The following is a 27,841-nucleotide window of genomic DNA, read 5'->3' as shown; positions in this document are numbered from 1 at the left end:
GGTGAGGGGACCCGAAGTCCTGAGGCGCGCCGGCAGGGCTAGCGGTCCCAGCATACCCCGCGGCCCCTTGGGCCGTCTCACAACTCGCGTCCGGCGGAGACCACAATTCCCGGCATTCGTGGGGCGGGGAGGAGTCGGCCTCCCGGAATCCTGGTCCCGGCGTGCACTTCTGAAGGACTTCAGGTACCGGCGTGCCCCGCGTCCTACTGTCCGCCTGCTCGCGTCCTGGGTGCCGCCTCTGAGTAGGGCGGGCGAGGAGGCAGCCAAGGCGGAGCTGATGGCTGCGCCGAGGGCGGGGCGGGGTGCAGGCTGGAGCCTTCGGGCATGGCGGGCTTTGGGGGGCATTCGCTGGGGGAGGAGACCCCGTTTGACCCCTGACCTCCGGGCCCTGCTGACGTCAGGAACTTCTGACCCCCGGGCCCGAGTGACTTATGGGACCCCCAGTCTCTGGGCCCGGTTGTCTGTTGGGGTCACTGAACCCCGAGCATGCCTAACGTCTGGGACCCCGGGTCCCCGGGCACAACTGACTGCGGTGACCCCAGATACCAGGACCCGGGAGGCCTCAGAGAACTCTGGAACCCGTTCGCGCGCGTGGCTGGCGGTGACGCTGGGCGCTGGGGGGGCAGTGCTGTTGTTGCTGTGGGGCGGGGGTCGGGGTCCTCCGGCCGTCCTCGCCGCCGTCCCTGGCCCGCCGCCCGCTTCTCCCCGGAGTCAGTACAACTTCATCGCAGATGTGGTGGAGAAGACAGCACCTGCCGTGGTCTATATCGAGATCCTGGACCGGTAATGGTGGGGGTAGACCGGGAGGCACTGAAGCCACGGGCTGGAGGGCGGGCGGATAGGAGGGGTCAGAGCCTCCTCTTATCTGTGTTTTCCCTCCATTTCAGGCACCCTTTCTTGGGCCGCGAGGTCCCTATCTCGAACGGCTCAGGATTCGTGGTGGCTGCCGATGGGCTCATTGTCACCAACGCCCATGTGGTGGCTGATCGGCGCAGAGTCCGTGTGAGACTGCTAAGCGGCGACACGTATGAGGCCGTGGTCACAGCTGTGGATCCCGTGGCAGACATCGCAACGCTGAGGATTCAGACTAAGGTGGGGGCTGGGGTAGGCCAGGTCTGGTTGGAGCTGCTTATTTGCTCGCATCTTCAGATGACAGGTCTCTTATACCCATTCTCCCTTAGGAGCCTCTCCCCACGCTGCCTCTGGGACGCTCAGCTGATGTCCGGCAAGGGGAGTTTGTTGTTGCCATGGGAAGTCCCTTTGCACTGCAGAACACGATCACATCCGGCATTGTTAGCTCTGCTCAGCGTCCAGCCAGAGACCTGGGACTCCCCCAAACCAATGTGGAATACATTCAAACTGATGCAGCTATTGATGTGCGTCCTGATAGGAGAGAAATGACAAATGATGGGGGAGGGGGGAGAGGCTGTGTGGTACAAGCACCAACTGATATATGGTGGATGAGCCTATATAGAGCTTAGGCTGCAAAAATGTGGCCACTTATTCATGGGCTGAGAAAGAAGAGAATTTGGAGAAAGTACTTACATCCTGGTATGCCCCCAGACTTAGAATCCCCAGATCTCTTTCATGTTTTCTCCTTGTCCTACAGTTTGGAAACTCTGGAGGTCCCCTGGTTAACCTGGTGAGTGAGACATCCTTCCTTCCAAGAATCCCTGCCCCAGGTCAGTGTGGGAAGGGTAGGTTTTCCCTAATTCAAGGATGTTTGGTCAAGTTTCTGAGCAGTTCTTTGTTGGCTATCTCTCAATATCCAACCAGATCTCCCCAACACTTGCTGGTACTTTTGTTCGGGTGCCCCCATCCCCTACTATTTGTTTGGGCTAGGGAACTGGGGGCTGTATCCCTGCAGGATGGGGAGGTGATTGGAGTGAACACCATGAAGGTCACAGCTGGAATCTCCTTTGCCATCCCTTCTGATCGTCTTCGAGAGTTTCTGCATCGTGGGGAAAAGAAGAGTGAGCCTGCCTTATGGGGAAACGGGTTCCTTTAAAGTGGTGGAAATAGGGGAAGGGCATTCATTGGGACTTCCTGGAGGGTGGTCTACTGGGAGAAGAGGGCGGGGAAGGAAGGATGTAGCTGGGTGGGGCTCATTTGTCCCTCTGTCACAGATTCCTCCTCCGGAATCAGTGGGTCCCAGCGGCGCTACATTGGGGTGATGATGCTGACCCTGAGTCCCAGGTATGAGCTTTAGGGACAGTGACATGTAATGTGACCAGTGTAATCAGAGGGGGGCACCTCTCTTGAGCTTTGTTCTCATTGCTGTCTTTATCTAAGATGAACTGCGTCACACTTGAAATAATCACAAGAGCTGTCTCCCTTCATCATCTTGACTTTCTTATCCCACTCCACTTTGTACATCTGTCACCAGATTGATTTCATCCTATTACTGCTTTGATATCAAGCCTTCAATCCATTAACTTGGCATTTAAGGGCCATTTTCCATCTGTCTGTAAATCAACTTTCTAGACCTGGCTGTAATACCTTCCTGTATGAATACTCAGCCAACCTGATTTCCTACTCCCATGTTTTTTATTTATGCTGTTCTTGTTTTATATGGTTAATATCAGATCCATCCTTTTAGGCTCAACTTAAGTTCTTTCCCCTTAAAGCTTCTCTTAGTATTCTAGAATGACATTAGTGCTATTGATTTAACAGTTTGTCATTTGGTGCCCTCATGTGGTGTACATCTTTTATGTACATGTTGCAGCTTATTGCTAGAAGACAGAAAGTGAGTTGCCATTCTATTTTGTAGTACCTAGCCCATGTCCTGTCCATATATTTATCAATGTGTTGATGAGAGACTTGAGGTGGAACTCAGGATGGGGAGAATGCCTGGGTTTGGCTAATAGGGTGATCTGTGTACTTTCAGCATCCTTGCTGAACTACAGCTTCGAGAACCAAGCTTTCCCGATGTTCAGCATGGTGTACTCATCCATAAAGTCATCCTGGGCTCCCCTGCACACCGGTGAGGGAGAGGCTGCAGTGTGATATGGGGATGGGCAAGGTGTGCATGTGTCCTTGAACTAGGCTTTGTACTCCTTCCTTTCTCTCTGTCCATTTTTCTCTATAGGGCTGGTCTGCGGCCTGGTGATGTGATTTTGGCCATTGGGGAGCAGATGGTACAAAATGCTGAAGATGTTTATGAAGCTGTTCGAACCCAATCCCAGCTGGCAGTGCAGATCCGGCGGGGACGAGAAACACTGACCTTATATGTGACCCCTGAGGTCACAGAATGAATAGATCACCAAGACTATGAGGCTCCTGCTCTGATTTCCTCCTTGCCTTCCTGGCTGAGGCTCTGAGGGCACCGAGACAGAGGGTTAAATGAACCAGTGGGGGCAGGTCCCTCCAACCACCAGCACTGACTCCTGGGCTCTGAAGAATCACAGAAACACTTTTTATATAAAATAAAATTATACCTAGCAACATATTATAGTAAAAAATGAGGTGGGAGGGCTGGATCTTTTCCCCCACCAAAAGGCTAGAGGTAAAGCTGTATCCCCCTAAACTTAGGGGAGATACTGGAGCTGACCATCCTGACCTCCTATTAAAGAAAATAAGCTGCTGCCATCTTTTGTGGGCAGTTAGTCAGGTGCTGCTCTTTGTGGTGTGGTGGGCTCTGGTCTGTTCTGCTCGGTGCTGGGCCTGGGAGCAAAGATTCCCATGCTTGGCTACAGATACTGACAGCTGGCCTCTGAAGGAGGGTGAAAACTTCTGCTTGACAGTTCCACATCCATAGTGCATGGTCTGATGAGTGCGGTTGCTGACATGGGTTTCTTGGTAAGCTCCTGAGGTAATGGCAGCCTCAGACCCCTGCCATTAGGGGCCAGTGGTGGTTTGCAGAGGGCAGTGGCACTTAGATAATCTGGTTGCTGGTCTGGCCAGGGTAGCGTTCAAACCTCCTGTTGGCCTCTTCACTGAAGGCATCACCTGCAGAGTGGACAGGCAATTTGGGAGGTGCCCTGCACAGAGGGAGGGAGATAGATGCACTGTGGAGAAGGGTGGGTAGAAGTGGAGGGACTGAGAGCTCCACAGGAGGGTGGGAAGATGGAGAAACAAGTTATGGAAAAGAGAATGAACGTCTTTCCCTCCCATCCCCTAATCTTCCTGGGTTGCTCTTCCCATCAAATACCAATGTGGCAGTTGTGCACCCAGATTCTATGTCCATCATATTTGCAGTTACATTTCATTGCATTGTTGGTAAAGTCACTCTCTGCTACTTCAAAGTTTGGGTTGATGACAACCTGTGAGTGAGAAAAAGGCCACTTAACCCAGCGACAATCCTCAAATTCAAAGGTGTCTTTAACGCTCCCCCCACTCACCCATCTGGAAGCCCCAGACTCCAGGTACCTGGAGAATGTAGTTTCCTGGCTTCACATCCGTGATGTCAATCCACTGACAGTCAATGTCATGCCGGTAGAGATCCCAGCAACCCACAGTGATGCCTTGCTCTCCAAAGTTGGCACACTCATACCTCTTGGAGACATCTGGAGGGATTGGCATATGTCAGTGTAAGGAAAGGCTGTGCAATGGATACCATGTGGTCCACTTCAGTCCCCCACTCACCCTCCTGACACTCAGTGTCTTCGAGACAGAAACTAGCTTTGTGGCCCTCAGCCACCTTGGTGCCATTTGGGGTGAGGATATCATAGTGAGTGAAGATGTCCATGCTGTGGTAATGCCTGTGGGGAGAAGGGAACTTCTGTTTCCTTCTCTGCCCCCAGAAGGTTTGCCCCATCCCCCGTGGTCTTGCCCTTCTACTTGACTCCCTACCCTCTCACCCATGGCACTCGTGCCACACCCAGGAGTGGCGCCCAGCCTTGGGCCTGAAGTCAGCTCGTCCCAGGTTGTGGATCTGGGAGGAGAATCGGAGTAGACGCCGGTGACCATAGGGCCAGTTGGCTGAGCGGGCTGAGCTGGCCAGGCAGTTCTCTTCCGCAGCACAGTACAACATATGCAGGGGCCGGTCTTCGATGTAGGCGGTCTCCTGCACCAGTGCTGAGTGCAGCAACAGATCTGATGCAGCTGCACCAAGAAAGGAAGGGGGTGTTAGAAGTCACTGCTGACTTCACAGAGAGGGGTGCTTCCATCCCTCCCTAGTGTGTAAGACTATTTTTTTGTTTTTGTTTTTGTTTGTTTGTTTGTTTGAGATGGAGTCTCACTCTGTTGCCGAGGCTGGAATGCAGCGGCGTGATCTTGGCTCACTGCAACCTCTGCCACCTGGGTTCAAGTGATTCTCCTGCCTCAGCCTCCCGAGTAGCTGGGATTATAGGCGCCTGCCACTGCGCCTGGCTAATTTTTGTAGTTTTAGTAGAGACAGGGTTTCACCATCTTGGTCAGGCTGGTCTTGAATTCCTGACCTCGTGATCCATCCACCTTGGCCTCCTAAAGTGCTGGGATTACAGGCGTGAGCCACTGCACCCGGCGAAACTGGTTCTTTTATGGGGAAGGAGTGCCCCTCCAGATTACAGCCCCCTTTCCCTGCAAACAGGTGGCCTAGACACTCCCTTCCCTGGCATGCATCACCCCCTCCTTCACTCACTCTCAGAACAGATGACTCCAGCAGTGAAGCGGGTCCCTGTCCTCTTGCAGGTGATGTGGGTGCCATGATGGGCACACTGATCCAGGGACAGCTCAGTCCCTGTGCAGCGCACTCCACTCATCACCACCTCTGTTATATTCCCAGAGTCCCAGTACCAGGTCTCCTGGGGACATATGCAGATGTTTCTGTAAGGCCCAGGATCCAGCATCTTGGGCCAAGGGACTCATTCCTCAGCCCTCTGCCCAAAACACAGGCTTTGAGACAACAGCCTTGGCTCCCCTCTCCTTCCCACTCACCTGCAGGCCGTGGTTGGCGTAGCCCAGACCCAGTTGCCTACAGGCCACCATGGCCTCCAGGGTCCCCCAGTCATCCCCACAGATGAGGCCCCAGCGAAGGGGCCCAGGTCCCCCTATTTGCACCTCGACTCGCCCCTCATGTTGGCTGCGGCCCCCACTGAGTCGGATCTGTAGTGACACAGAATGGAAGTGCTGGAGGAAGCTTTGGGGTGAGGTAGTGGGAGTCTGTAACAGATGTGGCTGAAGCATGACTCAGAGGCACATAATGGGCTAGCAAGTGATGGGTCAGGTGGGAGTTGCAGGATGGCGGGGGCCTGGGGCAATGGGCTGGGGGCCATTGGACTGTAGATTGGAGACCAGACCTGGAGAGGATGAAAGAGACCTCAACCAAGGTAGAGAGGATGACTGACCCTGGTCTCTGCCCCAGTGTAAGGTAGGTTGCACCGGACCCCGGCATCCTGGCTATGTGAACAATCCTCAGCTGTGATGTTCTTGTGGGGGCACTTCCAGAGGGAGAGCTCCTGTCCAGAGCAGCGAACTTCACTCAGGTGGATAGCACCCATGCCTAGGGCCAGATGGCAAAGATCAGGAAGTTGTAATTAAGCATATATTGTCTGCCCAGGGGACACCTAACCTTCCGAAGGAATATGCCCCCCAGGAGCATGTACCTCCTTCCCTCTCCCTCCCACCTCCATGCCGCCTCACCCTGCCCCATGCGAGCGCCACTCAGAGCTGCTTGAGCACTCCCGAAGCCCAGCTCCCGACACACCACGCTGGCTGCATGCAGGTCCCACTTGCGGTCACAGACTGTGCCCCATGTGCTGGCCTTCAGGACTTCTACCCGGCCCTCTCCAGGGTGGGCGCCGCCCTTTAGACGGACACGGGCCTATAGAAGAGAGAAGTGCCCAACAGAGGCAAATGGCAACATCTGCACGGAGGGCTAAGCAGACCTGGGAGATGAGTGAGACTTTGGTGGAAGGGAGTGGGTGGTATCAGGTCTGTGGCCCACCCCCTGGAAGGCTCCTCTCTGTCCTCAAAGGTCAGGGCTGTGCTTAGTCTGGGGTTGCCAGGCTAGGGATTCTCCACCTGGGGTGGGAAAGGTCATAATCACTGTCTCACACACCTCCCCCTGAGGCTTCGACTGTTGTTGCTTCTTCTGGCCACTGGACGCCGCGTAGAGAGGGCCTGGCACACAGCTCACCACCGCAGGGGCCCCCCCAGGGCACCTGGCGGTGTCATTGGCACGATAGAACTCCAGGGAACAGAGGGAGAGGTGGGCCTCCGTGCCCACGCACGCCACCCCATGCAGACCAAAGGAGTGTTGCTGCCGTTGGGCTAGCAGCCTAGGGGGACAGGAGTGAGGTGCAGTAGGGTAAAACAATGCTCCTGCCTCTTGGCCCCACAAACATCCTCCCACTTCATGCCTCCACCATGCCCCCCACCCTTTTGTTACCATTTATCCCCTCTTCTTCCCCCTTCCGTGTTTCCCTCGGGAGATACATGGGGATTGCTGAGTTTCCAGGCTGAGGGAGCCTCAACTACCCAGATAGGAGGGGCCTTGGGGACCTCCTGCAGTAGAACAACCTTAAGAGAAGGATGGCTAGTCTCGACTTGCCTGGAAGAAACTGTTCCAAGTGGTTTCAGGCTGCTGGCCCTAAAGGAGGCTGAGGCTAAGGCCTCAGGGAAGGGGAAACCAGGACTTTCCAGTTGGAAGAAATGGCCAGGAGGGAGTGGCTGACACAGGAAGCCTGAAAAGCCAGGGCGAGCAAGTCCTTCTGTGATGCTGAGACTGGAATAACTGAATGAGTCAGGATGCAAAGGACTAAGGAAGTCTCCCATCTCCATAGCTCCGCAGAGGCCAGAGACTCTGCAGGACAGATTAGGAGGGGCAGATGCAGCAAGAACAGACCAGCAGGTGGACGCAAGAAAAACTGGGACTGGCATATGCAAGAATGAAGATGTATAAATGCAGGACAGGTCAAAGTTTGAGGGAATAAATGACCAGAGAAAGGAGATGGATGTGAACAACAAAATGGCAAAGACATCCCAGGACCTGTGCTGTGTAAGTCTTTAAAAAGGCAGTCCATACTTCTGCAATTTCAACATAACAGTGTCCCAAAGCCATCTGAATAGGATAATGGGACTGAACTATAGACGCTAAAGCTTGGAAATGCTGCCGAGATGTTTGAGAGAATGGGGGGACTTGTTTATCGATACCAGTAGAATGAGAGGCTGCAGTGAGGCACGTGCCAGAGTGAAGTACACTCTGCCCGCAGAGAAAGGGAAGAAAATGAGGTCTGGTGCTGGTGGAACGGGCCTGTGAGGCTGATGTAGTCATGCATTATTGCAATAATGTGCCCTATCACTTGATGTCAGAGGAAGGATGGCATATGATGACTTGAAGCCATTGGCTAGGAAGACACAGGAGGAGGAAAAGTTTATACACAAAACAGACAAAGGAAGCCTGGAGACTTTACAGAATACCTTTGGAAGCTCAGGATAAATGGATCCTGAAGATCTAAGAGATCAGGCACTCTCCCACAGTCCTGTTTGGCTGAAAGTAAAAGTCAAGGAGCCCATCACAGGAAAAAGACATCTATCTTCTAAACATCCTCATCCCCGTTGTCTACAATGAACAAAATAAAAATGGCAGTGTGTACTTTAATGTGCAGGTCAGGGAAGGCTAGAGTGTGGCCATGTTGGGCAAAGATGACCCTAAGCTAGAAGGGCACTACAAGAACATCCCCAAATTTCTGAGATCCTCTGAAACCACCAGAGAAGCTGGGGAATGAGGGCTATGAGGGGACCACTGGGTGAGACTAGAACTTGTTGAGAACAGGAGGGGAGAAAGGGATGAATTATCGATACTTCAGTCCCTCTCGAAGTTATCAGGGAGACTTTTAATGTGCAAACTGCCTTTTGAAGACAAGTTAGATGTAATTACAGGGGTTGGAAGCTTCCCACTTCGAGTTCTAAAGGAGTCCAGGAGGAAAATTAGGGAACTGGGAGCCTAATTGTGGAAAATGAGCCAGAGAGGCAGGGGCTGTCAATCTGACTGCATTCCTGGTAAAGGTTCCAAAGGGGACGCTGAGTTTCCCTCCATCTCGAGTAAGCTGGTAGCACTTATTTTTAACAACTAATCAAATAAAGCATTTGATTTGGGAACACTGATCCTTTAGGCAAATGTAACCTCTTACAGGAGAGGCAAGTATGGCGTCTGAAAGAGAAAAGCACCAGGTTGTCTCCTGGAACTCAGCAGGGGAAGATAAGTAAACATGTGGAACAAGGTAGTCAGTGAGTGAAAAAACAAATCCTAGGACAAGCATCATTCCTGAGACCAAGGTAAGGACCAGTCTTGCGTAACACTTCAGTAAATGCCCTGGAAGGTGATTTCTAAGAGCTGCTGCTGCTCCTCCTCTTGGTCAGCTCTTTCAGCCACAAAGGCCTCCTGGACCCCCTCCCTCCCTGGCCACAGCCGAGTAACTCCATGCTCCCTCTCCTTTCAACCCAACCTGAATTTTATTTACCTCTTGTGTGGCCCCCTGACCCCTCGGGGTTTGGGTTTGACTTTAAGCTTGGTGATTGGTCTGCAAAAAGGAGAAGGAAGTTGGTAGAGGTAGTGGTTACGTATGTGGCGCAGGAAAGGTACAGGGTTATTTTTCTGTTTCTGGGAAAGACCCTTTGTGGGCAGCATGGGGACGGGAAAAATGAAGATTTTCCGCATCCACCGTCTGCTGAACACCATTGAACTGCATTTCAGGAACTCATGCTGCTCTCTGGATTCAGCAACAGTAATGGGAAATCTAGCGATGTCAATCCAGGTGGGGGAGTTGGGAAGGGGAGAAGGGAAGAGGAAAGGTGGAGAGGGGAGAGAATGGGAATGTGGGTGAACTAAGGGAGGTGATGGAGGGGGCAGGAAGGAGGAAGAATGAAGGTGGCTGAGGCTGGAATCCAAGCTATTTGGGGTAGGTGTAAAGATGGGAGGCTTCTCAGCCACTCCTACATTACTTCCTCCTTGTGTTCCCTAAGATCAAAGCTTGCCCATCCCCATGCCTGCTCCCTTCACCTCCCTGCAGGAAAAGCCATTTTCCTCACATCCCTAATCCATCAGCTTGGGTTCTGGGATGGACATGGATAGGCTGCCATCCATCCATCCACCTCCTGGGGCCGCAGGGCGAGCAGGAGGTCCCGGGGCTCTTGCCCCATTACCTTCCAAGGGGCTTGGGGTGTCGGGCTGAGACCTTGGCTGCTCGCTTCCTCAACTTTCTGTGAGGATAAGACAATAGTAGTCAGGGTTAGTGTAGAACCAAGTGGAAAAGCTGGTGCAACTAGGACCAGGGGCAAGATTTCTCTTCTAGCAGTCCGAAAGCTTCCTGGTGGCAGGATACTATAACAGCAGACACTCCTGAGACCCGAGCTTTCTTTTTTCTTTTTTTGGTATTTTTAGTAGAGATGGGGTTTCACTATGTTGGCTAGGCTGGTCTCGAACTCTGACCTTGTGATCCACCCGTCTTGGCCTCCCAAAGTGTTGGGATTACAGGCGTGAGCCACCGCACCTGGCTGAGACCCAAGCTTTCATAGCTGCTTGGCCTCTTCAGCACATGACCAGGTGGGTGAGCAGAAGTGAAGGCCGTGGACTCAGGACGGTGCCCCCATGCCAGCACCTCAGAAATTAGCTAGGGCAGATGGCAAGTAAGGACTCCTGAGTCCAGATGTTAGTGCTAAACCTCAGTGGAGGGCTAAGGGGAGCATCGTTAGGATTGTTAAGATTGCCAGACTGACCAGGCTAGGCGGGAGAACTAGCCTGAGTCAGGCCTAGGGAGGCTACTGTGTGTTTTTTTCCTGGATGCTGTCTTTGAGAAAGACTCTGGCATTGTTCAGGCCTGAGGCTGCTGGACCAGGACCAAGAACCAAGGCCGAATATCCAAGGGCGTTAACTTGGTTTGACTGGGGAACACAGGCCAGGCTCCTTACAATGACACCACCCTTCCTGCTGAAGTTCCAATCCCATATGCTGTGGTCATTCACAAACTGAGTTCATCTCCCAAACTTACTTCCAGGGAAATAAATAATTTTTCCTTTTCTTTTTTTTGGTCTTTGAGACAGGGTTACTCTGTTACCCAGGCTGCAGTGCCATGGTGCAACCATGGCTCACTGCAGCCTTATCTCCTGGGCTCAAGTGATTCTCCCACTTCAGCCTTCTGAATCGCTGGGACCACAGGTGTGCACCATCATGACTGGCTAATATTTGTTAGAAGCAGGGTCTCACTATGTTGTCCAGGCTGGTCTCATCTCAAACTTCTGAGCCCAAGCTATCCTCTTGCCTTGGCCTCCCGAAGTGCCGGGATAACAGGCATGAGCCACTGAGCCCAGCCTTAGTTGTCCTTTCTTTGAACATGTTCCTGCTCTGCTGTTTCTCTTGAGGAGTCATATTTCAACATAGTACAGCTGGCCTTCCATATCCATGGGCTCTGCATCTGTAGATTCAACCTCCATCTGTATTGAACACGTACCAACTTTTTTTCTTGTCATTATTCCCTAAGCAATAAAATATAACAACTACTTATGTAGCATTTACATTATGTTAGGTATTATAAGTAATCTAGAGATGATTTAAAGCATACAGAGGATGTGCATAGGTTATATGCAAATACTATAGCATTTTATATCAGGGACTTGAGCATCTTTGAATTGTGGTATCCTTGGGAGATCCTAGAACCAATCCTCCATGGGTACTGAGGGATGACTGTTTAATGTGTGAAGACACCTTGGGATTTAAATATATGTATATATTTTAAACCAGTCAGAAGCTGTTTGATATTTTCTGCCTCAGCTTCTTCCTGAGGATGTACTTAGTTGGTCTCTTTGCCAAAGTGTCCAAAGTGTTGGACATTCCTGGCAAAGAATATACAACTCTCAGGTCCCTTTACTGAGACATTACTAATAGTTAGACTCTTTCATCTTATAAATATGGTGTGAAATTTTTTCTCCAAATGTCTTTTTCTCAAACATGTCTAAAATGTCTAAAATGAAATACACTTGGCCTCTTCACCAATCAACCTGGAGAGTTCACCTTGATCTCCAGAGTAGTACTAAAACATTTTGGTATTATCTAGAAATTTAGAAGTACTTCTTCTCTAAATTATTTAAGGACCTTATATCAACAGGTCTTTGTATTATTTATATATATATATACACAAACATATGTAATCTTATTTCATATTTATATAAAAGAGTTTAGACCCTTTTATCTTATAAATATTTTATATATAAAATTATATATAAGTTATGTTAAGGACTTTGTCCTTATTGAGGACCAGTGCTGTTATTTGTCTTGATTTAAATTTCTTCATTCACAGATGTGTTTGTTTCCACCTACCATTTGTTCCTTCCTTCAACCATCAAACATAAAAACCTACGTAGGCCAGGGGCAGCGGCTTACACCTGTAATCCCAGCACTTTGGGAGGCTGAGGCAGGGGGACTGCTTGAGCCCAGAAGTTTGAGACCAGCCTGGGCAACATAGTGAGACCTCGTCTCTACAAAAAATTTAAAAATTAGCCGGGTGTGGTGGCTCGAGCCTGTAGTTCCAGCTACTCAGGAGGCTGAGATGGGATGATTGCTTGAGCCCAAGAGGTCGAGGTTGCAGTGAGCCATGATGGCGCCACTGCACTCTGGCCTGGTCAACATAGAGAGACCCTGTCTCAAAAACAAAGAATCAAACAAACAAACAAACAAACAAAGAAAAAACCCAAAACAAAAACCTGTCTACATTTGCATATCCTCTTCTCATACCTTTCAACTATTTTTCTTCTCTAAGTCTACTGTACCTAAATGTTTCTAAATTCCATCTCTTACAATTTTTCTCGGTCCTGCATACCATTTCTTTTTCTTAACTGAATCCTTTTAAACATTCAAATCACTCCTACACATGCACACACACACACACACACACCCTCTACTCATCTCTCCTCCCCTTCACAGTAACATTTCTCAAGAGCTGTCCATACTTATCATCTTTATATCCTCTCTTCCTACTTTTTTTTTTTTTTTTTTTGAGACAGAGTCTCGATCTGTCACTCAGGCTGGAGTGCAGTGGTGCAATCTTGGCTCACTGCAACCTCCGCCTCCTGGGCTCAGCAATTCTCCTGCCTCAGCCTCCCAGGTAGCTGGGATTACAGGCATGCACCACCACAGCCAGCTAATTTTTGTATTTTTAGTAAAGACGGAGTTTCATCATGTTGGCCAGGCTGGTCTCAAACTCCTTATCTCAGGTGATTCACCTGCCTTGGCCTCCCAAAGTGCTGGGATTACAGGTGTGAGCCACCATGCCCAGGCTCCTCTTACTCATTCTTCAACCCACTTCCTCTGGTTTTCCCTACCTATCACTCTGCAAACTTCTATTTTGTTAAATCCAGCAGACATTTTTCAGTCTTCATCTTAATGACCTCTCTGCAACATCTGACTGTCCTCTCTTTCCTTGGCTGCTATAACACTACAATATCCTGGTTTTATTCCTAATTCTGCTTATTATTATTATTAATTTCCAGAGTGGCTCCCCATGGAGCAGGGCTGACTCCTAGGCAGTGTGCCCAGAGCCGCCTATTCCTAATTCTGGTTGCTCTTTGTTGGTCTTCTCTGCAGGCTCCTCCCCTATCTGGTCATTAAAATTTGTGGAGCTCTTTCTTAGGCATTTTGTTCTCACTTCATATAGGGCCCTCTATATGGTCTAATTCACACCTAGTGTATTCATAATCCTGTCTATTTCATTGCCTTCTTAATGTTTCTAGGTAGAGATCTGAAAGTAATCTGAAATGTAATGTAGGTCCAAAAAAAAAAAAAAAGATAATTATCTCAGTAAAATCCACTCCAGAAACCTAGGGGTCAATCCTGACTTCTCCCTTTCTTGGATCCCAAAGTCAATCAATAACCAAGTCCTGTCAATTTTACTTCTAAATATCTCTCCAATCCATATCTTTTGCTCCTCTCCTGATCATTCTCAGAAATAGAGTCAAAGGCGGGGCGTGGTGGCTCATAGCTGTAATCCCAGCACTTTGGGAGGCCAGGACAGGCAGATCACTTGATCTGATCCTGAGGTCAGGAGATCAAGACCAGCCTGGGCAACATGGAGAAACCCCATCTTTACTAAAAATACCCCAAAATCAGCAAATTAGCTGGGCATGGTGGCATGTGCCCGTAATCCCAGCTACTCGAGAGGCTGAGGTAGGAGAATTGCTTGAACCCAGGAGGCGGAGGTTGCAGTGAACCAAGATTGCACCACTACACTCCAGCCTGGGTGACAAAGCAAGGCTCTGTCTCAAAAAAAAAAAAAAAAAAAGAAAAGAAAAGAAAAGAAAAAAAAGAAATAGATTCAAAATGATCTTTTGGAGTCACAAACCTGATCATGCCATCTCATAGCCCTCCCCATTAAAACACTTCAATGGCCGGGCATGGTGGCTCAAGCCTGTAAGCCCAGCACTTTGGGAGCCCGAGGTAGGCAGATCACCTGAGGTCAGGAGTTCAAGACCAGCCTGGCGAGCATGGTGAAACCTCGTCTCTACTAAAAATACAAAAATTAGCTGGGCGTGGTGGGCACCTGTAGACCTAGCCACTCAGAAGGCTGAAGCAGAAGAATCACTTGAACCCAGGGAGGTGGAGGTTGCAGTGAGCAGAGATTGTGCCACTGCACTCCAGCCTGGGCAACAGAGCCAGACTCCCTCTCAAAAAAACAAACAAACAAAACAAACAAACAAACAAACAATGCAAACATCAAAGGCTTCCCAATCCTTTTATCATAAGGACCTGAATCCTTATGATGGCCTATAAGGTCTTCTATGATCTGCAGCCTAACAACCTCTCTTGTCATTTATTCACCTTTGTATTCTCAGCACCTTGCACAGTACTTGGCAAATAGGAGTTCAATAAACATCTGTCAAGCTGAAATGAACTAGAAGAGTGACTTCTTAAATAGCACTGAAGCTCTTAGAGCCTCAATTTCATTACCTGTAAAAAAGCAGTAAATAGTTCAATTATCTGTACATTCTTTTCTTATTCTAAAGTTCTACAACTTTTACATGTTCTAGGGTAGAGCTACCAAAACAAATTGAAAAATGATTAATACATCGGGTTTTGATTTTCTTATTCCCTAAATCTTACTGACTTCCTCTAAAAGCCAGCAGATCCATTTTTTTTCCCTAAGGAGGGGAGAGTTGTTTACAACTGTCTTGCCTATCTTTCACAATTGTAATAATTGTATCACCTGTGAGAATGCTCCCTCTGCTGGGCCTGACCTGTGAAGGATCTAGATCATAGCCCCATCACAGAATCTCCCAGGGCTCCCGCAATCTCTTTCCCCACGAAGAATGGCCTCTGTGCTTTAGTGTATCTCTTTCTCCAGCCTTTATATCCCAGACTTAGTATGAGATTCCGATATGTCCAACAAATATTCCTGATCCCTAAAAATTATTTCAGCTTTGCATACCTGGGGACAATTCCTGTGTCTCAAACTTTCCAAGGACAGCCCATCTCTAAAGCTAGTTCATATTAACCTGAAGCCCAGAGATGGCTGCTGGTACCATCCTTCTCTCAGGCAGCATTGGAATCATTTTAGGTGTCTGTTCTCTCATTCTCTATGTTCTATCAGTCATCCTACATCTATTCATTTTCCTCCATCTTTGTTTTTACCCTCCTGATAAGCTTCAATTTTAGAACAAACTCCTGACTGGTCTTACTGCATCAAGACCCTCCTCTCCTCATCCACTACTATCAGGCAAACTTTCAAAAACACTGGCTTTATTCTTGTCCCATATAAATACCTTTATTTGTAATTTTTCTATAAGGCAAAGGCCAAACTCTCCAATTTGGCACCTAAAGCATTCCATTTTCTGGCCTCCCTTTATCCAGATCTTCCACTATTTCTCAGTATAAACCTACTCTTGCTAACTTACTGTCTTCCAAATATAAACCATTCATTATCATCTCTGTTGGGGCCAACAGTGACTTTCCTGTTGCTAAATCCAGCATTTGTTTCTCAGTCCTCATGTTTTTAGGTCTGGGCAGCACTGACTTAGCTGGTCACTCTCTCCTCTTTGAAGCACTTTACTTGGCTCCCAGGCCACCACACTCCCCTGGTTTTCTTCCTACCTCACCTCACTGTTTGCATTCATCTTATCTTCCGACTTTTAAATATTTAGTCTCCCCAAGGTTCAGTCTCTGGGCCTCTCTCTGTCTTTTAAATTTACATTCACTTCCTTGGTATGTTGTCCAGTTTCAGGACTTTATATGTTTTCCTCAACTGAACTCCAGAGTCCTATATTAAATTACCTAACTTAGCCTCGCCACTTCAATGTCTTAAAGAATCTTAAATTTAACAGGTCTAAAACCAAGTTCCTACCCTCCACCCCCAAGCCCATCTCCCAACAAAACATGCTCCATTCACTGTTTTCCTTGTCACGTGAGGCCAATTTCTTACTTAGCTGAGGCCAAAAACCTGGAGAGAGCCTTAACTCCTCTCTCTCACATCACACTGAATCCATCAGCAAGTCCTATAGCTCTGCCTTCAACTGTCTATAAATCTTGATCATTTTTCACCACTTTCACTGGTCACCATCACCTTTCACTTTCTTTACGTGGCTTTCAGAAGACAATAACCCCATAACCAGCCACCTGACTTCTTGCTTCTACTGCATCCCTTACAATCTATTTCTAATAAAGCAGTGAAAGTAGTACTGAAAAAAAAAATGGAAGCCCGATGTCACACCTCTGCTCCAAGCCCTCCAGTGGTTCCTTATCTCCCACAGAACAAAAGCCATCCTCTCCCAGATGGCCCGCAGGATCTGGCTTCCCATTCTTTTCCGAAGACCACCTACACTGCATCTCCTACCATTTTCTTCTTTTTCACTCAGCTCCAGCCACAGTGGCCTCCAGGAGAAGGAGAGGCCTTATCCCATCACCCACTACATACACACACAGGCACACACACACCCCAGAATATTTTCATTTTTGATCCCTCTTCCTAGAAATGTTTATCTAGAGGTCTGCATAGCTTGTGCCCTCACCTCCTTTAAATCTTTTCTCAAATGATGCCTTCTCCAAGAGGCCTTCCTTGACCACTTATTTATTTACTTACTTACTTAATTTATTTTTATTTGAGATGGAGTTTCGCTCTTACTGCCCAGGCTGGAGTGCAATGGCGCGATCTCAGCTCACCGCAACCTCCGCCTCCCGGGTTCAAGTGATTCTCCTGCCTCAGCCTCCCGAGTAGCTGGGATTACAGTCATGCGCCACCACACCCGGCTAGTTTTGTATTTTTAGTAGAGATGGGGTTTCTCCATGTTGGTCAGGCTGGTCTCGAACTCCTGACCTCAGGTGATCCGCCCGCCTCGACCTCCCAAAGTGCTGGGATTACAGGTGTGAGCCACCATGCCCGGCCTTAGTTAATTTATTTTTTGAGACAGGGTCTTGCTCTGCCACCCAGGCAGTGTAGTGGCATGATCACAGCTCACTGCAGCCTTGACCTCCTGGGCTCAAGCAATCTTCCCACCTCAGCCTCCCAAGTAGCTGGGACCACAGGCACACACTACCATGTTCAGCTAATTTTATTTTTAAAAAATTATCTGTAGAGACAGGGTCTCATTATGTTGCCCAGGCTGGTCTCGAATTCCTGGGCTCAAATAATGCTTCCACCTTGGCCTCCCAAAGTGCTGGGATTATAGGCATGAGCCACGGGTAGCGTCTACAACAGTTCCTGGCACATAGTAAGATCTCAGTAAATAAATATTGGGTGAATGGATCTCTACACCTTTGTTCACGCTATCTTCTTCACTGGAAATGTCTATTTAAATTCTACGCATCTTTCAGAACATGGGGTTTAAATTAGGGAAGGTAAGCAGCACAGAGAAGGAAATGCAGCCCCAAGATGGATGAAAGTAAAGAGGCACAGCACGTTTGTTTTAAAGTGGTTTGAGTGTCCAGGCCATAAAAAGTACCGAAAATCCTCAGTACTGAAAGACATTTCAGATGAGCCTCAGAGCCAAGGCAAAGAAAGTGTGAGCAGGTATAGAAAAGACTGGAGACTGGATAATATCCTGACTTTCAAAAGAAAAAAAAAAAGGAGAAAAAGGATTCCTCAATTCCTCAATCTACACATAAGTAATATTCTAGAATAAATTATTAAATAGAAGTTTGTAAGCATTTAGGAAAAAATAAGGTGATTCTTAGAGACCTAAAAGGATTTCAGTAAAAATAGACTCAAACTACTATGATTTTCTTTTTTGACAGGATTACTAAATTGGAAGGCTGGAGAATGGCTGTGAACATAGCATATCTGGATTTTATCAAAAACTAACAGAATCTCCCATGATTTCATTACAGATAAGAAATATATAGATAGATAAGGTGAAATGTTGGTTACATCATTGAAGTGTTCTGTTTCTTCCCAGTTGGTGGAAGGAACATATTTTACAGCTGATGATTAGAAGCTTGATGAAAATCTACAGGAACATTTTGCAAGAAGAGTTAGACTTTGGTTTTAAACATTTCCACAACAACTTTTAGCCATTTGGATGAAGCCAGAAGGCAAAGCTGCCATGTCTGTTCAGCAGAGGAGGCTGAGGGGAAATGACAGATGGAAAGTCACATCAGGACTCAAGATAATCTCATGGGATCATCATGGCTTTTTTATGGCTTCTAAATTATGTATCAAAACAAATGTAATAGGGTAAACGTCACCTATACCTGGGTTGGAAAAGGCTGCTCTATCAGTAGGAAGCATAGGGAAGACCTGAACTGGTTTTAAGTGATGACAAGTTCAGTATAAGCAGTGGGAAGCTGCCGCAGTAGGAAGACAGTGTAATCCGAGCACGCTTCAGTCGGGGTTGAGGATTTCTACAGTGGCTGGCGGCATCAGACCCCATCTGAAGTAGTGTGCCCGCGGAAAGCTATCCGGACATCAAGAGGCCTTTCAGCAATACTGATCTAGGGAACCACTGAAGAAAGGGAGGATTTTTGGCTCGCAAAATAGATTACAGTGAGAGGGTGTAAAGATTTCCAAATAAATGCCTGGCTGTCAATGGCAGTTTCTCAAAAAGATCAAAGTAGATGTTCCAGGGAAGGGAGACGTTAAGCACAGGCAGTTCCCAGGGTGATGCGTTTCCCTGGAAGCCGGACTGGACCCCAGGGCTCCAGCGCAGGTGGAGAGGTTGGGCCTCGCCAAAAGAGATTCTGGGAAACTTCCAGGACTTCCAGGAGCCCCGAGGGCTCGAGCGTTCACATACGCGCCCCGCCCCGGGGCGGCCCGGGCAGAGAGGCTGGCGCGGTCTCTCCTGGCGCCCTTCGGCCATCGCGCGCCGCCGTCCCCGGGCCCCCGGACCCTGGGCGCCCAGCCTGCGCGGGACACACCCAGGCGCCGCCTCCCAGGGGCGGCCGCGTCCTTGCTGAACTCGGAACTCGCTGGCCGGCAGCGCCAGCGCTGGAATCGCCCCCGGGCCTGGGAGTGGCCTCGCGAGGCCGGCGCGCGCCCCGGGGCCGAGGAATCCGCCTGCCCGCCCAGGCGTCGGCCACGAGAGAGCGGGAGCTTCGCTGGTCCCCATTTCAGGTACTCCCATGGGGCACCTTTCGTGGTCCCACAAGATTTCCCAACTCTCCAGATTTGCAACGGCCTCCATATTTTCCCGCGCGTCCCGACCCCCGGGTCCTCCCGTGCCCCGGACCTGCTCAGATGTCTCCCAAGGCTATTCATCAGGGAGCACCCCAATCCCGGCCTGCTCCGCCCGGCGCCCGCGGCCCCTCACCTGTAGAAGGCCGCGTTGACCCTCTTTTCGCTGGGGAAGCCCAGCATCCCGCAGACCACGTGGCTGTTGTGGGCGCTCCAGCCTTTGTCGCACACTTGCGACCAGCCGTCAGGAAGCCTGACTTCCACCAGCCCCTCCGTCACGGGCAGGGGTCGTCTGCCCCACCCAACGGCGGGTCGAATTCGCACCTCCTCCACTTGCAGGTGATGCTCTACCTGGGGGCGGGGCCACAAGCAGGGAAAGAATCCCAGTGGCACCTTTCATGTGTCCTGCCGCCCTTAAGGAACCCTGCTTGGTGTGCCTGCTGTAAACCCAGTGGCGGGATGGGCCCGAGGCGGCGCTGAGAGAGCGGCCACCATGGCCGCAGTCCACGGTGTGGACTCTCTTGCAGCCAGCAGCGCGTGGGATGTGCTGTGCTCCCAGAGAGGATTCAGGGCACTAGGAAGGAGGACCTCCCTGTGCCTGGAGCAGGAGGGAGCACTTCAAAGAGGAAATGGCTTTGAAGGAGGAGAAAGTCAGAAGGAAGATGTCTCAGGAAAGCAGGAACATTTGAGGAGAAGGAGAGCACCAGGTGCCCCAGGGGTGACTAGGGATGAAGCTGGAGAGGCTCATGCCAGGTTTAGCCCCTTGAATGTGAATGCTAAAAACCCTGTTGGATTTTACAGCATCTGGGAGCTCTATCATTTGCTTTTCCAAGTCTCCCACCAATTCAAATGATCCCCCAGGGGTAACTACCTTCTAATGTCTCCGCTAACCACCCCACAGTACTCTCGGCTATCCTGGGTGGTGTGTGTGTGTATGTCTAGGAAATGCAGACCTCAATGACATTGGAGTCCCAGAAGCCAGGGAGGCGCTGGTCTTTGCAGATGACCCCAGCATCCTCATCGTGCGTACAGTCACTGTTCCCCCAGCCCCGGGAGGCACATTCAGTCACACTCTGCTCGGTCCCACTGCAGCTCAAGTTGTCCAGCCAGATGCGGCCTGTGGAAGGGGAGATGAAGGGACAGAGAAGCTTGGGGAGGGAGGATGGGGGAGTAATGGGGATGTAGGGAAGAGTGAGTGCTGAGGCCTCCCACTTGGCCATGATGATCCCATCTTTCTGGTATGATAAGGGGTGGAGATGGGACAGGGGACCCTGGCAGGGAATAGGAAGGGGGCATAAGATTGAGGGAAAATTGGTGTGATCTGGGGATACTCAAGAACCTGATAGGGTGAATAAAAAACCAAGAATCAACCCTGAAGTTCTGATCAGTCTCTACCCATTCATTGATAGCTACAATTAATCAGGTACCTACTGTGTGCCAGGTGCTCTGCCATGGTGTGCACATATGTGATCATTCTTAGAACAGAGCTGCCAGAACACTGTTTTATATAAAGAAACTGGGGTTTAGAGAAGCTGAGCAACTTGCTTAAGACCATAAAGCCAATACATGGGGGCTTAGGAGTTTGATCTATCTGTGAGGCTTGGACGTCTAAGATCCTTTCTTCACATCCTTGCATTCTCTCTTGTGCCCGCCCTGTCTGTGCTGCCATATAGCCCCTTGTTCTTCTCTTTGTCTGAAACCTGTTTTTTTTTTTTTTTTGAAACGAAGTCTTGCCCTGTTGCCTAGGCTGAAATGCAGTGGCATGATCTCAGCTCACTGCAACCTCCGTCTCCCAGGTTCAAGCAATTCTCCTGCCTTAGCCTCCCAAGTAGCTGGGGTTACAAGCATGTGCCACCATACCTGGCTAATTTTTGTATTTGTAGTAGAGACAGGGTTTCAACCATGTTGGCCAGGCTGGTCTCGAACTCCTGACCTCAGGTGATCCACCCACCTCAGCCTCCCAAAGTGCTGGGATTACAGGCGTGAGCCACTGAGCCCGGCCTGAACCCTGTGGAGTATCACTGGCTTCCTCTCAGAATTGGGCGCAGCCTCAAAGGTCATCTGTCCTAGCCAATGTTCAAGGACATCTCATTCACATCCCAACAGGACTTACCCAGCTGTTGCGGAGACACCTAGCTCCTGCCCCACCAGACTGTGTAACCATCAAAGTCCTTGTGACTCTTCATGACTTTCCCCTACCACATCTGATTCATTCCTTTGGTGCCAACCAGAAAAATCCTTCAGCCACACGACTGTCCTTCCCATATTTGAAAACTACCATTATGTCATTGCTATGCAAGGTTTTTACTTTCCATATCAATCCCCTGATTCTTCAGCAATTCCTCCTTGAAACTTGGCTTCTGAATCTTTCACATCTAGGCAGCTCTCCTCTGAAAGTATTTCCATTTTCTACTGTCCCTCTTAAAACACAGCATCTACAAATGACACTTAATTCCACAGGTGGTCTAGCCAGTGGGAACTGGGGGATCAGCTGCAGGTTGCACCTGCTTCTGTCCATCAGTCCCACTGTGGGTTCATACCATGGGCACAGTCCTAGGCCTCACCTAGGGAACTGCTCTTAAGCCTCCACCACCCACACTCATACTTGTCCTAGATTTTATACTTGTCCTTAGACAGTACCACCTTGTTAGTTTTAGCTCTGGCCCATAACCTGATTTTGTTAGCTGCAGTGTCTGTGACCCCTTGTGACTTTGGGACATCCAGATATCATTTACCTGCTCTTAGCGTCCCATGAGACCAACTGTACTTTATTTGTACAGGGCTCACCTGTATCTGGGCTGTTTTGTGGATGGCTTTGTAGGATCATACTTTTGCAGCAGAAAAGAACTTAGACATCATCTAGTCATTTTGCATACAGGGCATCTGAGGCTCAGAGAAAGCACTGACTAGCCTAAGGTCACACAGCTCTGGGAAGTAACTATGTTGCTTGGTTTGTCATCCATGGATTTACTCAATGCTGGCTGTTCTTGGTGTCGTGTGTCCCTATGGCTGTGCCATCCCGGTGTTCCCTTTCCCTGCACTTTGGCCACACATAGGAAATACCTAGGATATGCCTGGATCATTGCTCACCTGTTCCAGGGCCATATTTGGCACTGTGGGTCCAGCCTGTGGCCTCTGTGAAGCCCAGCTCCCGGCAGAGGACGTGGGCAGCCTGCAGCGTGAAGTCATCATCGCAGATGGTGCCCCATTCACCAGCTCGCTGTATCTCCACGCGGCCCTCGTAGGGCTTCCTGGGGAAGCCAGCCAGCCGGAACCGAAGCCCCTGGCTCCCGGCCTTCTTCTCAGGGCCCGTGGAAGGGGACGGAGACCCCAAGCACGAACTGCACAGCAGGCACAGCAGCAGCCCCCAGGGGCTCCACTGCCAGACACTGACAGGTCGCATGGCAGGGAAGGCCTGGGTGCCCCAGAGAGAAAGTGTGCGTGAGAGAAACAGATTGAGTGGGGCCCAGAGTCAGAAAGAGAGGGAGAAGTCACGAAAGAAAAACAGACACTGAGTAAGACAGAGACAGCGAGAGACAACAGGAGAGAAAGAGCCCCAGGGACCAAGAGACAGGGAGAGAAACACATTAAATAAGGGCTGAGGCACAGGTCATAGAGGCACAGCCTGAGAGACCCAGAGATAAGAGACAACTATGAGAGACCGAGAGTCAGAGAAGGGTCAATAAAAAGAGATAGAGACTGAGCAAGAGACACGTAGAGAGAGAGGAAGACCCAGACAGACAGGATGTGAGAGGAAGGGAGACTGTGGGAATGAGAGAGAGAAAACCAGAAAGACACAGAGGAGAGAGACAACGGATAGAAAGTGATAGGCAAAGAACTAAGCACTCAGTATAGGGGAACCAAGCACACCGCGGGTGAGAAGGAGAGGGATTGACAAGAGCCAAGGGGCGGACGTGGGAGGGATCCAGATGACCCCATTTACTCAGAGGGAGGACAGACAGCTGTACTGATTGTGCAGAGAGGCACGTAAGGGGCCCTAGGCGGCCCTGGGATCACAGATCCCCTGAATGGGAGCCCAGAGTCCTAACCCAGCAGATTCCCAGGCAGGGAAGGCTGGCACCAAAGCTCGCCTGGAGAACCTGCTGCACGCCCTCCCCAACACGCAGGCTCTCAGATGCCCTGCAGGGTCAAGAGGCCCAGGAGGTCCAGGCCTCAAGGCTGGGCGGGGGATGGGGTAGGGTTGTCCCAGCCTCCTGCCAACACCACCATCGCTGTCACCGGGCAACGGGAGGCCAGGCGCTATGGCTCCTCAGCCAAGGCCTTCTCTGCCTAGGGCTGAGAACAGCCCCTCTACAGCAAGCCCCCGTCAACATGCTTCCCCCAACCCAAACAATCAATCCAACAAGGCAGCTTTGTTCTGGGTTGGGGACCCAGGGGTAGCGCCTCCCGGAGGAGCCCCCTCCCTTAAGGCGCTCCTGGCTGCCCTGTTCGAACACCCGTAGCCCCCGCCTCCGGTATGTGCCTCCTCCGTGTACTCTGTCTCACTTGCCCTTTGACAAGAATCAAACTCTCAGTTGGGTGGCTTCCCCTCGACTCCATCCCACACCACCCGTTTTCCCTGGTCCCTCCACATCCTCTCCATCCCCTACTCATTCCCTCTGCGGTTAGCGTGACTCCCCCTACCTTGGCCGAGCAGGACCCTAAGGGCTGGGAGAAGAGTGCTGGTCCTGGAGATCAGTCCTAGGGCTTCCAAAAAAAAAAAAAAAAAAAAAATGCTCGGCCAGGGGAGACTGGATCCCCCCTCTCTCCCCCTTCTCCGTTCGTCCCTCCCACATCCCCCTGAGCCCTCCCACATTCCGCCTTCTCCTTCCATTCCTCCCGGCCAGTTCCCTCCTCTCCTCCTCTGGGTCCTCCCTCCCCGTGGAGCTGGCCACTGCCGCGCCCCCTCCCCCTCCCTGGCCCTCCCGGCTCGTTCAATGAAGCTTTCTCTTCCCGCGGCATGGAGGCCAGGCCTCTGCGGTCAGGGAGCTGACATGCAAGCGGCCGCCGGGCGGCGGGGCGGCCCCGGTGGTGGCGGGAAGCGGTTCAACCCCAGCCCTCCCTCCGAGTCCCGGGCCAGCGGAGTCTAAACAGCCCGGCTCGGGCGGGGCTGGGGGCGGGCCCGGCCAGGGGAAATAAAGCCCCGGAGGCCCGTGTGGGTCTCTCCGGTGCCCGGGGCGCTTTCGGGGTGATGTCATGGCTTTCACTCTGACGTCACGTTGGGCATATGACGTCACGCGCAGCCACCACGCCCAGAGGCCAGGGCCCTCGCGCCAAAACCGAGGACTTTCGGTGGAGCCACTGGCGCGCCCCCACGACGGCGGGTAGGGGCCTGGGGTGCTGCAGCGCCCGGCTAATCCGGGGGTCTCTACCATTCCTTCTCGCTCCTCTCCCTCACCCCACCGTGACCCCCCCAGCGGCTGCCGGCGGGGGCCGGGGAGGGGCGGAAACTCCTCCAGGGAACCCGGCCCCGCCTCCCGCCCCGCCTCCCGCCGCAGGGCCAGGAAGCGCGGAAGGAACCGCCGGGGGCCATGGACGGAGCAGTGATGGAAGGGCCGCTCTTTTTGCAGAGTCAGCGCTTTGGGACCAAGGTAGTCTGGCGCACGGATGCCGAACCTTATCCGGGCTAGTAATGGGTGAGAGAGCCCAGAAACAGGGAGAGGTGGGCAGCGGGCTGGAGAGCGGCGCCGGGAGTTGGAGAGCCTGTGACTTTCCCGTGAAGTTGCTTTGCACACTCCCGGGAAGCGTCTGTAGTCTAGGGGTTCTGGTCCTGGGGAGACGGAGTGGCATCGTCCTTGGGAAACTTCGCCCCCAACCCCGTTTGTAAGCCCCAGATCCCAAATCGACTTGCGCCGCTCCCTCCTTCCCCGTCGGGACCCGGGCCGCCTGCGCACGCCACTCCCTCTCGAGCACTCTCACTCTCTCCCTAGAGGTGGAGGAAGACCTGGGCCGTGCTCTACCCGGCCAGTCCCCACGGCGTAGCGCGGCTCGAGTTCTTTGACCATAAGGGGTCGAGCTCTGGGGGTGGCCGAGGGAGCTCGCGCCGCCTGGACTGCAAAGTGATCCGTCTGGCTGAGTGTGTGAGTGTGGCCCCCGTCATCGTGGAGACCCCCCCTGAGCCCGGCGCCACTGCCTTCCGCCTGGACACTGCTCAGCGCTCGCACCTGCTGGCGGCCGACGCGCCGTCCAGTGCAGCCTGGGTGCAGACCCTGTGCCGAAACGCCTTTCCGGTGAGGAGCTGCGGCGATGCGGGGTGGAGGCAGTTACAGAAGCAGAGAAATGGGGCTGCCTCAGACCGACCCCCGCTCCCCGCTGAGGAAATTACGGGTTTCTCGATGCTCTCTCTCTACTACAGAAAGGCAGCTGGACTCTGGCGCCTACCGATAACCCACCTAAGCTTTCTGCCCTGGAGATGCTGGAGAACTCCTTGTACAGCCCTACCTGGGAAGGTAGACGCCTCAGAAGCCCGGGCGGGGATGGAGTGAAGAGGAGGAGGGCCGAGGGCCTTTGGGAAGTGGGTGGATACCCAGGGGCCCATGGGGAAGTAAGAAGTAGGAAGGCCCTGAGATCTGGCTTCCGAGTGAGTGCTTGGACACTATGCTTATGAGTCCTCTGGGTCCCCACTGCTGCCCCCATCCCTCCCCCGCAGCTGTCTAATCGTGTATGCCTTCCAGGATCCCAATTCTGGGTAACGGTGCAGAGGACTGAGGCCGCCGAGCGCTGTGGCCTGCATGGCTCCTACGTGCTGAGGGTGGAGGCTGAAAGGCTGACTCTCCTGACCGTGGGGGCCCAGAGTCAGATACTGGAGCCACTCCTGTCCTGGCCCTACACTCTGTTGCGTCGCTATGGCCGGGACAAGGTGCAGGGGCTGTCCGGGAGGGCTTCCTGGGTTGGGCAGCTGTGGGAGGGGTGGGGCAGGACAGAAAGTGGGAAGCTCTGACCTTTGGATCCCCCTTTCTTGCCTACCCGGTGACCCCACGTCTGTTCGCAGGTGGTCTCTTCTTTGTAGATACCCTAACTAGTGCAGGCGTGTGACTCACTTCCTCTGATGGCTCCTGGTAATGTGTTTCCCCCTCTACCCTCCTCAGGTCATGTTCTCTTTCGAGGCCGGCCGCCGCTGCCCCTCAGGCCCTGGAACCTTCACCTTCCAGACGGCACAGGGAAATGACATCTTCCAGGCAGTTGAGACTGCCATCCACCGGCAGAAGGCCCAGGGAAAGGCCGGACAGGGGCACGATGTTCTCAGAGCTGACTCCCAAGAAGGGGAGGTGGCAGAGGGGAAGTTGCCTTCCCCACCTGGCCCCCAGGAGCTCCTCGACAGTCCCCCAGCCCTGTATGCTGAGCCCTTAGACTCCCTGCGCATTGCTCCATGCCCTTCCCAGGACTCCCTATACTCAGACCCCTTGGACAGCACGTCTGCTCAGGCAGGAGAGGAAGCACAACGGAAGAAACCTCTCTATTGGGACTTGTATGAGCATGCGCAGCAGCAGTTGCTGAAGGCCAAGCTGACAGACCCCAAAGAGGACCCCATCTATGATGAACCTGAGGGCCTGGCCCCAGTCCCTCCCCAGGGCCTTTATGATCTGCCTCGGGAGCCCAAGGATGCATGGTGGTGCCAAGCTCGGGTGAAGGAGGAGGGCTATGAGCTCCCCTACAACCCTGCCACTGATGACTACGCTGTGCCACCCCCTCGGAGCACAAAGCCCTTCCTTGCTCCCAAGCCCCAGGGCCCAGCCTTCCCTGAACCTGGTACTGCAACTGGCAGTGGCATCAAAAGCCACAACTCAGCCCTGTACAGCCAGGTCCAGAAGAGCGGGGCCTCAGGGAGCTGGGACTGTGGGCTCTCTAGAGTAGGGACTGACAAGACTGGGGTCAAGTCAGAGGGCTCTACCTGAGAAGGAGGGCAAGGCTGAGGTGGCTAAGGAGGACCATGGGCAGGTGGCACTAGGGATCAAAGAAAATGGTTAGAGCCAGCAGAAGCCAGAGGGTGGGAGGGGCCATGCTGTGTGAGACCAGGGGACCAGAGGGATGGGAGAGTCAAGGGAAGGACAATCCCAGGAAGTCCTAAGAAGTGGGGCAGATGGCAGGGCTGAGGATGGGCTCTGCATCCCCCAAAGCCATCCCCTTCCCTACTTCCCCAAATGAAGGGACAGCTGTGGGACCAGGTCTGTGGAAAGTAGTGCATGGTCAGAATGGGTGCAGTTTGAGGGGCCTGTGTGGAGGCCTCTGGGAGATGTTGGACTGTGCCTGGATCCTTACTCCTGCATTGCTCTTTGCCAGAGACCTATTTAAAAATTTTAAAATTCTCATTAAAGTCAGCTTGGGTTTAAGAA

General features: G+C 51.7%; 3 protein-coding genes across 9 annotated transcripts; 2 read left to right on the top strand and 1 right to left on the bottom strand.

Annotated features, from left to right (window-relative positions):
- Positions 1-277: 277 nt before the first annotated feature.
- On the top strand, positions 278-3,446 carry HTRA2 (HtrA serine peptidase 2). 2 transcript variants are annotated; one of them, XM_003810328.7, is made up of 8 exons: positions 278-783; positions 888-1,092; positions 1,182-1,376; positions 1,610-1,642; positions 1,868-1,973; positions 2,127-2,196; positions 2,888-2,983; positions 3,089-3,446. In XM_003810328.7, exons 1-8 carry the CDS (start codon positions 278-280, stop codon positions 3,252-3,254), a joined length of 1,377 nt encoding a protein of 458 aa, XP_003810376.1. In that variant the 3' UTR covers positions 3,255-3,446. The 2 variants fall into 2 exon arrangements, with proteins under 2 accessions (XP_003810376.1, XP_008960927.1); XM_008962679.6 differs by lacking the exon at positions 2,888-2,983.
- On the bottom strand, positions 3,393-26,015 carry LOXL3 (lysyl oxidase like 3). 2 transcript variants are annotated; one of them, XM_003810325.6, is made up of 15 exons: positions 25,950-26,015; positions 24,153-24,215; positions 22,599-22,923; positions 20,462-20,625; positions 19,645-19,859; positions 6,980-7,199; positions 6,562-6,742; positions 6,267-6,421; positions 5,857-6,024; positions 5,561-5,723; positions 4,800-5,043; positions 4,585-4,700; positions 4,369-4,505; positions 4,151-4,262; positions 3,393-3,948 (listed from the first exon to the last, which is right to left on the bottom strand). In XM_003810325.6, exons 3-15 carry the CDS (start codon positions 22,909-22,911, stop codon positions 3,875-3,877), a joined length of 2,262 nt encoding a protein of 753 aa, XP_003810373.1. In that variant the 5' UTR covers positions 22,912-22,923; positions 24,153-24,215; positions 25,950-26,015; the 3' UTR covers positions 3,393-3,874. The 2 variants fall into 2 exon arrangements, with proteins under 2 accessions (XP_003810373.1, XP_034809318.1); XM_034953427.3 differs by lacking the exon at positions 25,950-26,015 and having other exon boundaries at positions 24,153-24,702.
- Positions 18,984-27,841, top strand: DOK1 (docking protein 1). 5 transcript variants are annotated; one of them, XM_034953428.3, is made up of 6 exons: positions 19,029-19,448; positions 24,926-25,099; positions 25,439-25,738; positions 25,864-25,957; positions 26,183-26,367; positions 26,597-27,841. In XM_034953428.3, the coding sequence occupies exons 2-6, from the start codon at positions 25,040-25,042 to the stop codon at positions 27,401-27,403; spliced, it is 1,446 nt and encodes a 481-aa protein (XP_034809319.3). In that variant the 5' UTR covers positions 19,029-19,448; positions 24,926-25,039; the 3' UTR covers positions 27,404-27,841. The 5 variants fall into 5 exon arrangements, with proteins under 5 accessions (XP_034809320.2, XP_034809319.3, XP_024783376.1 ...); XM_024927608.4 differs by having other exon boundaries at positions 19,351-19,448; positions 25,079-25,144; positions 25,441-25,738; XM_024927609.4 differs by lacking the exon at positions 19,029-19,448 and adding an exon at positions 24,715-24,832 and having other exon boundaries at positions 25,079-25,144; positions 25,441-25,738.

Source organism: Pan paniscus, chromosome 12 (genome assembly GCF_029289425.2).
Source record: "Pan paniscus chromosome 12, NHGRI_mPanPan1-v2.0_pri, whole genome shotgun sequence".
Classification (NCBI taxonomy): Eukaryota; Metazoa; Chordata; class Mammalia; order Primates; family Hominidae; genus Pan; species Pan paniscus.
Note: the sequence above shows the minus strand (reverse complement) of the source record. Positions and strands in the feature narration are given on the sequence as shown.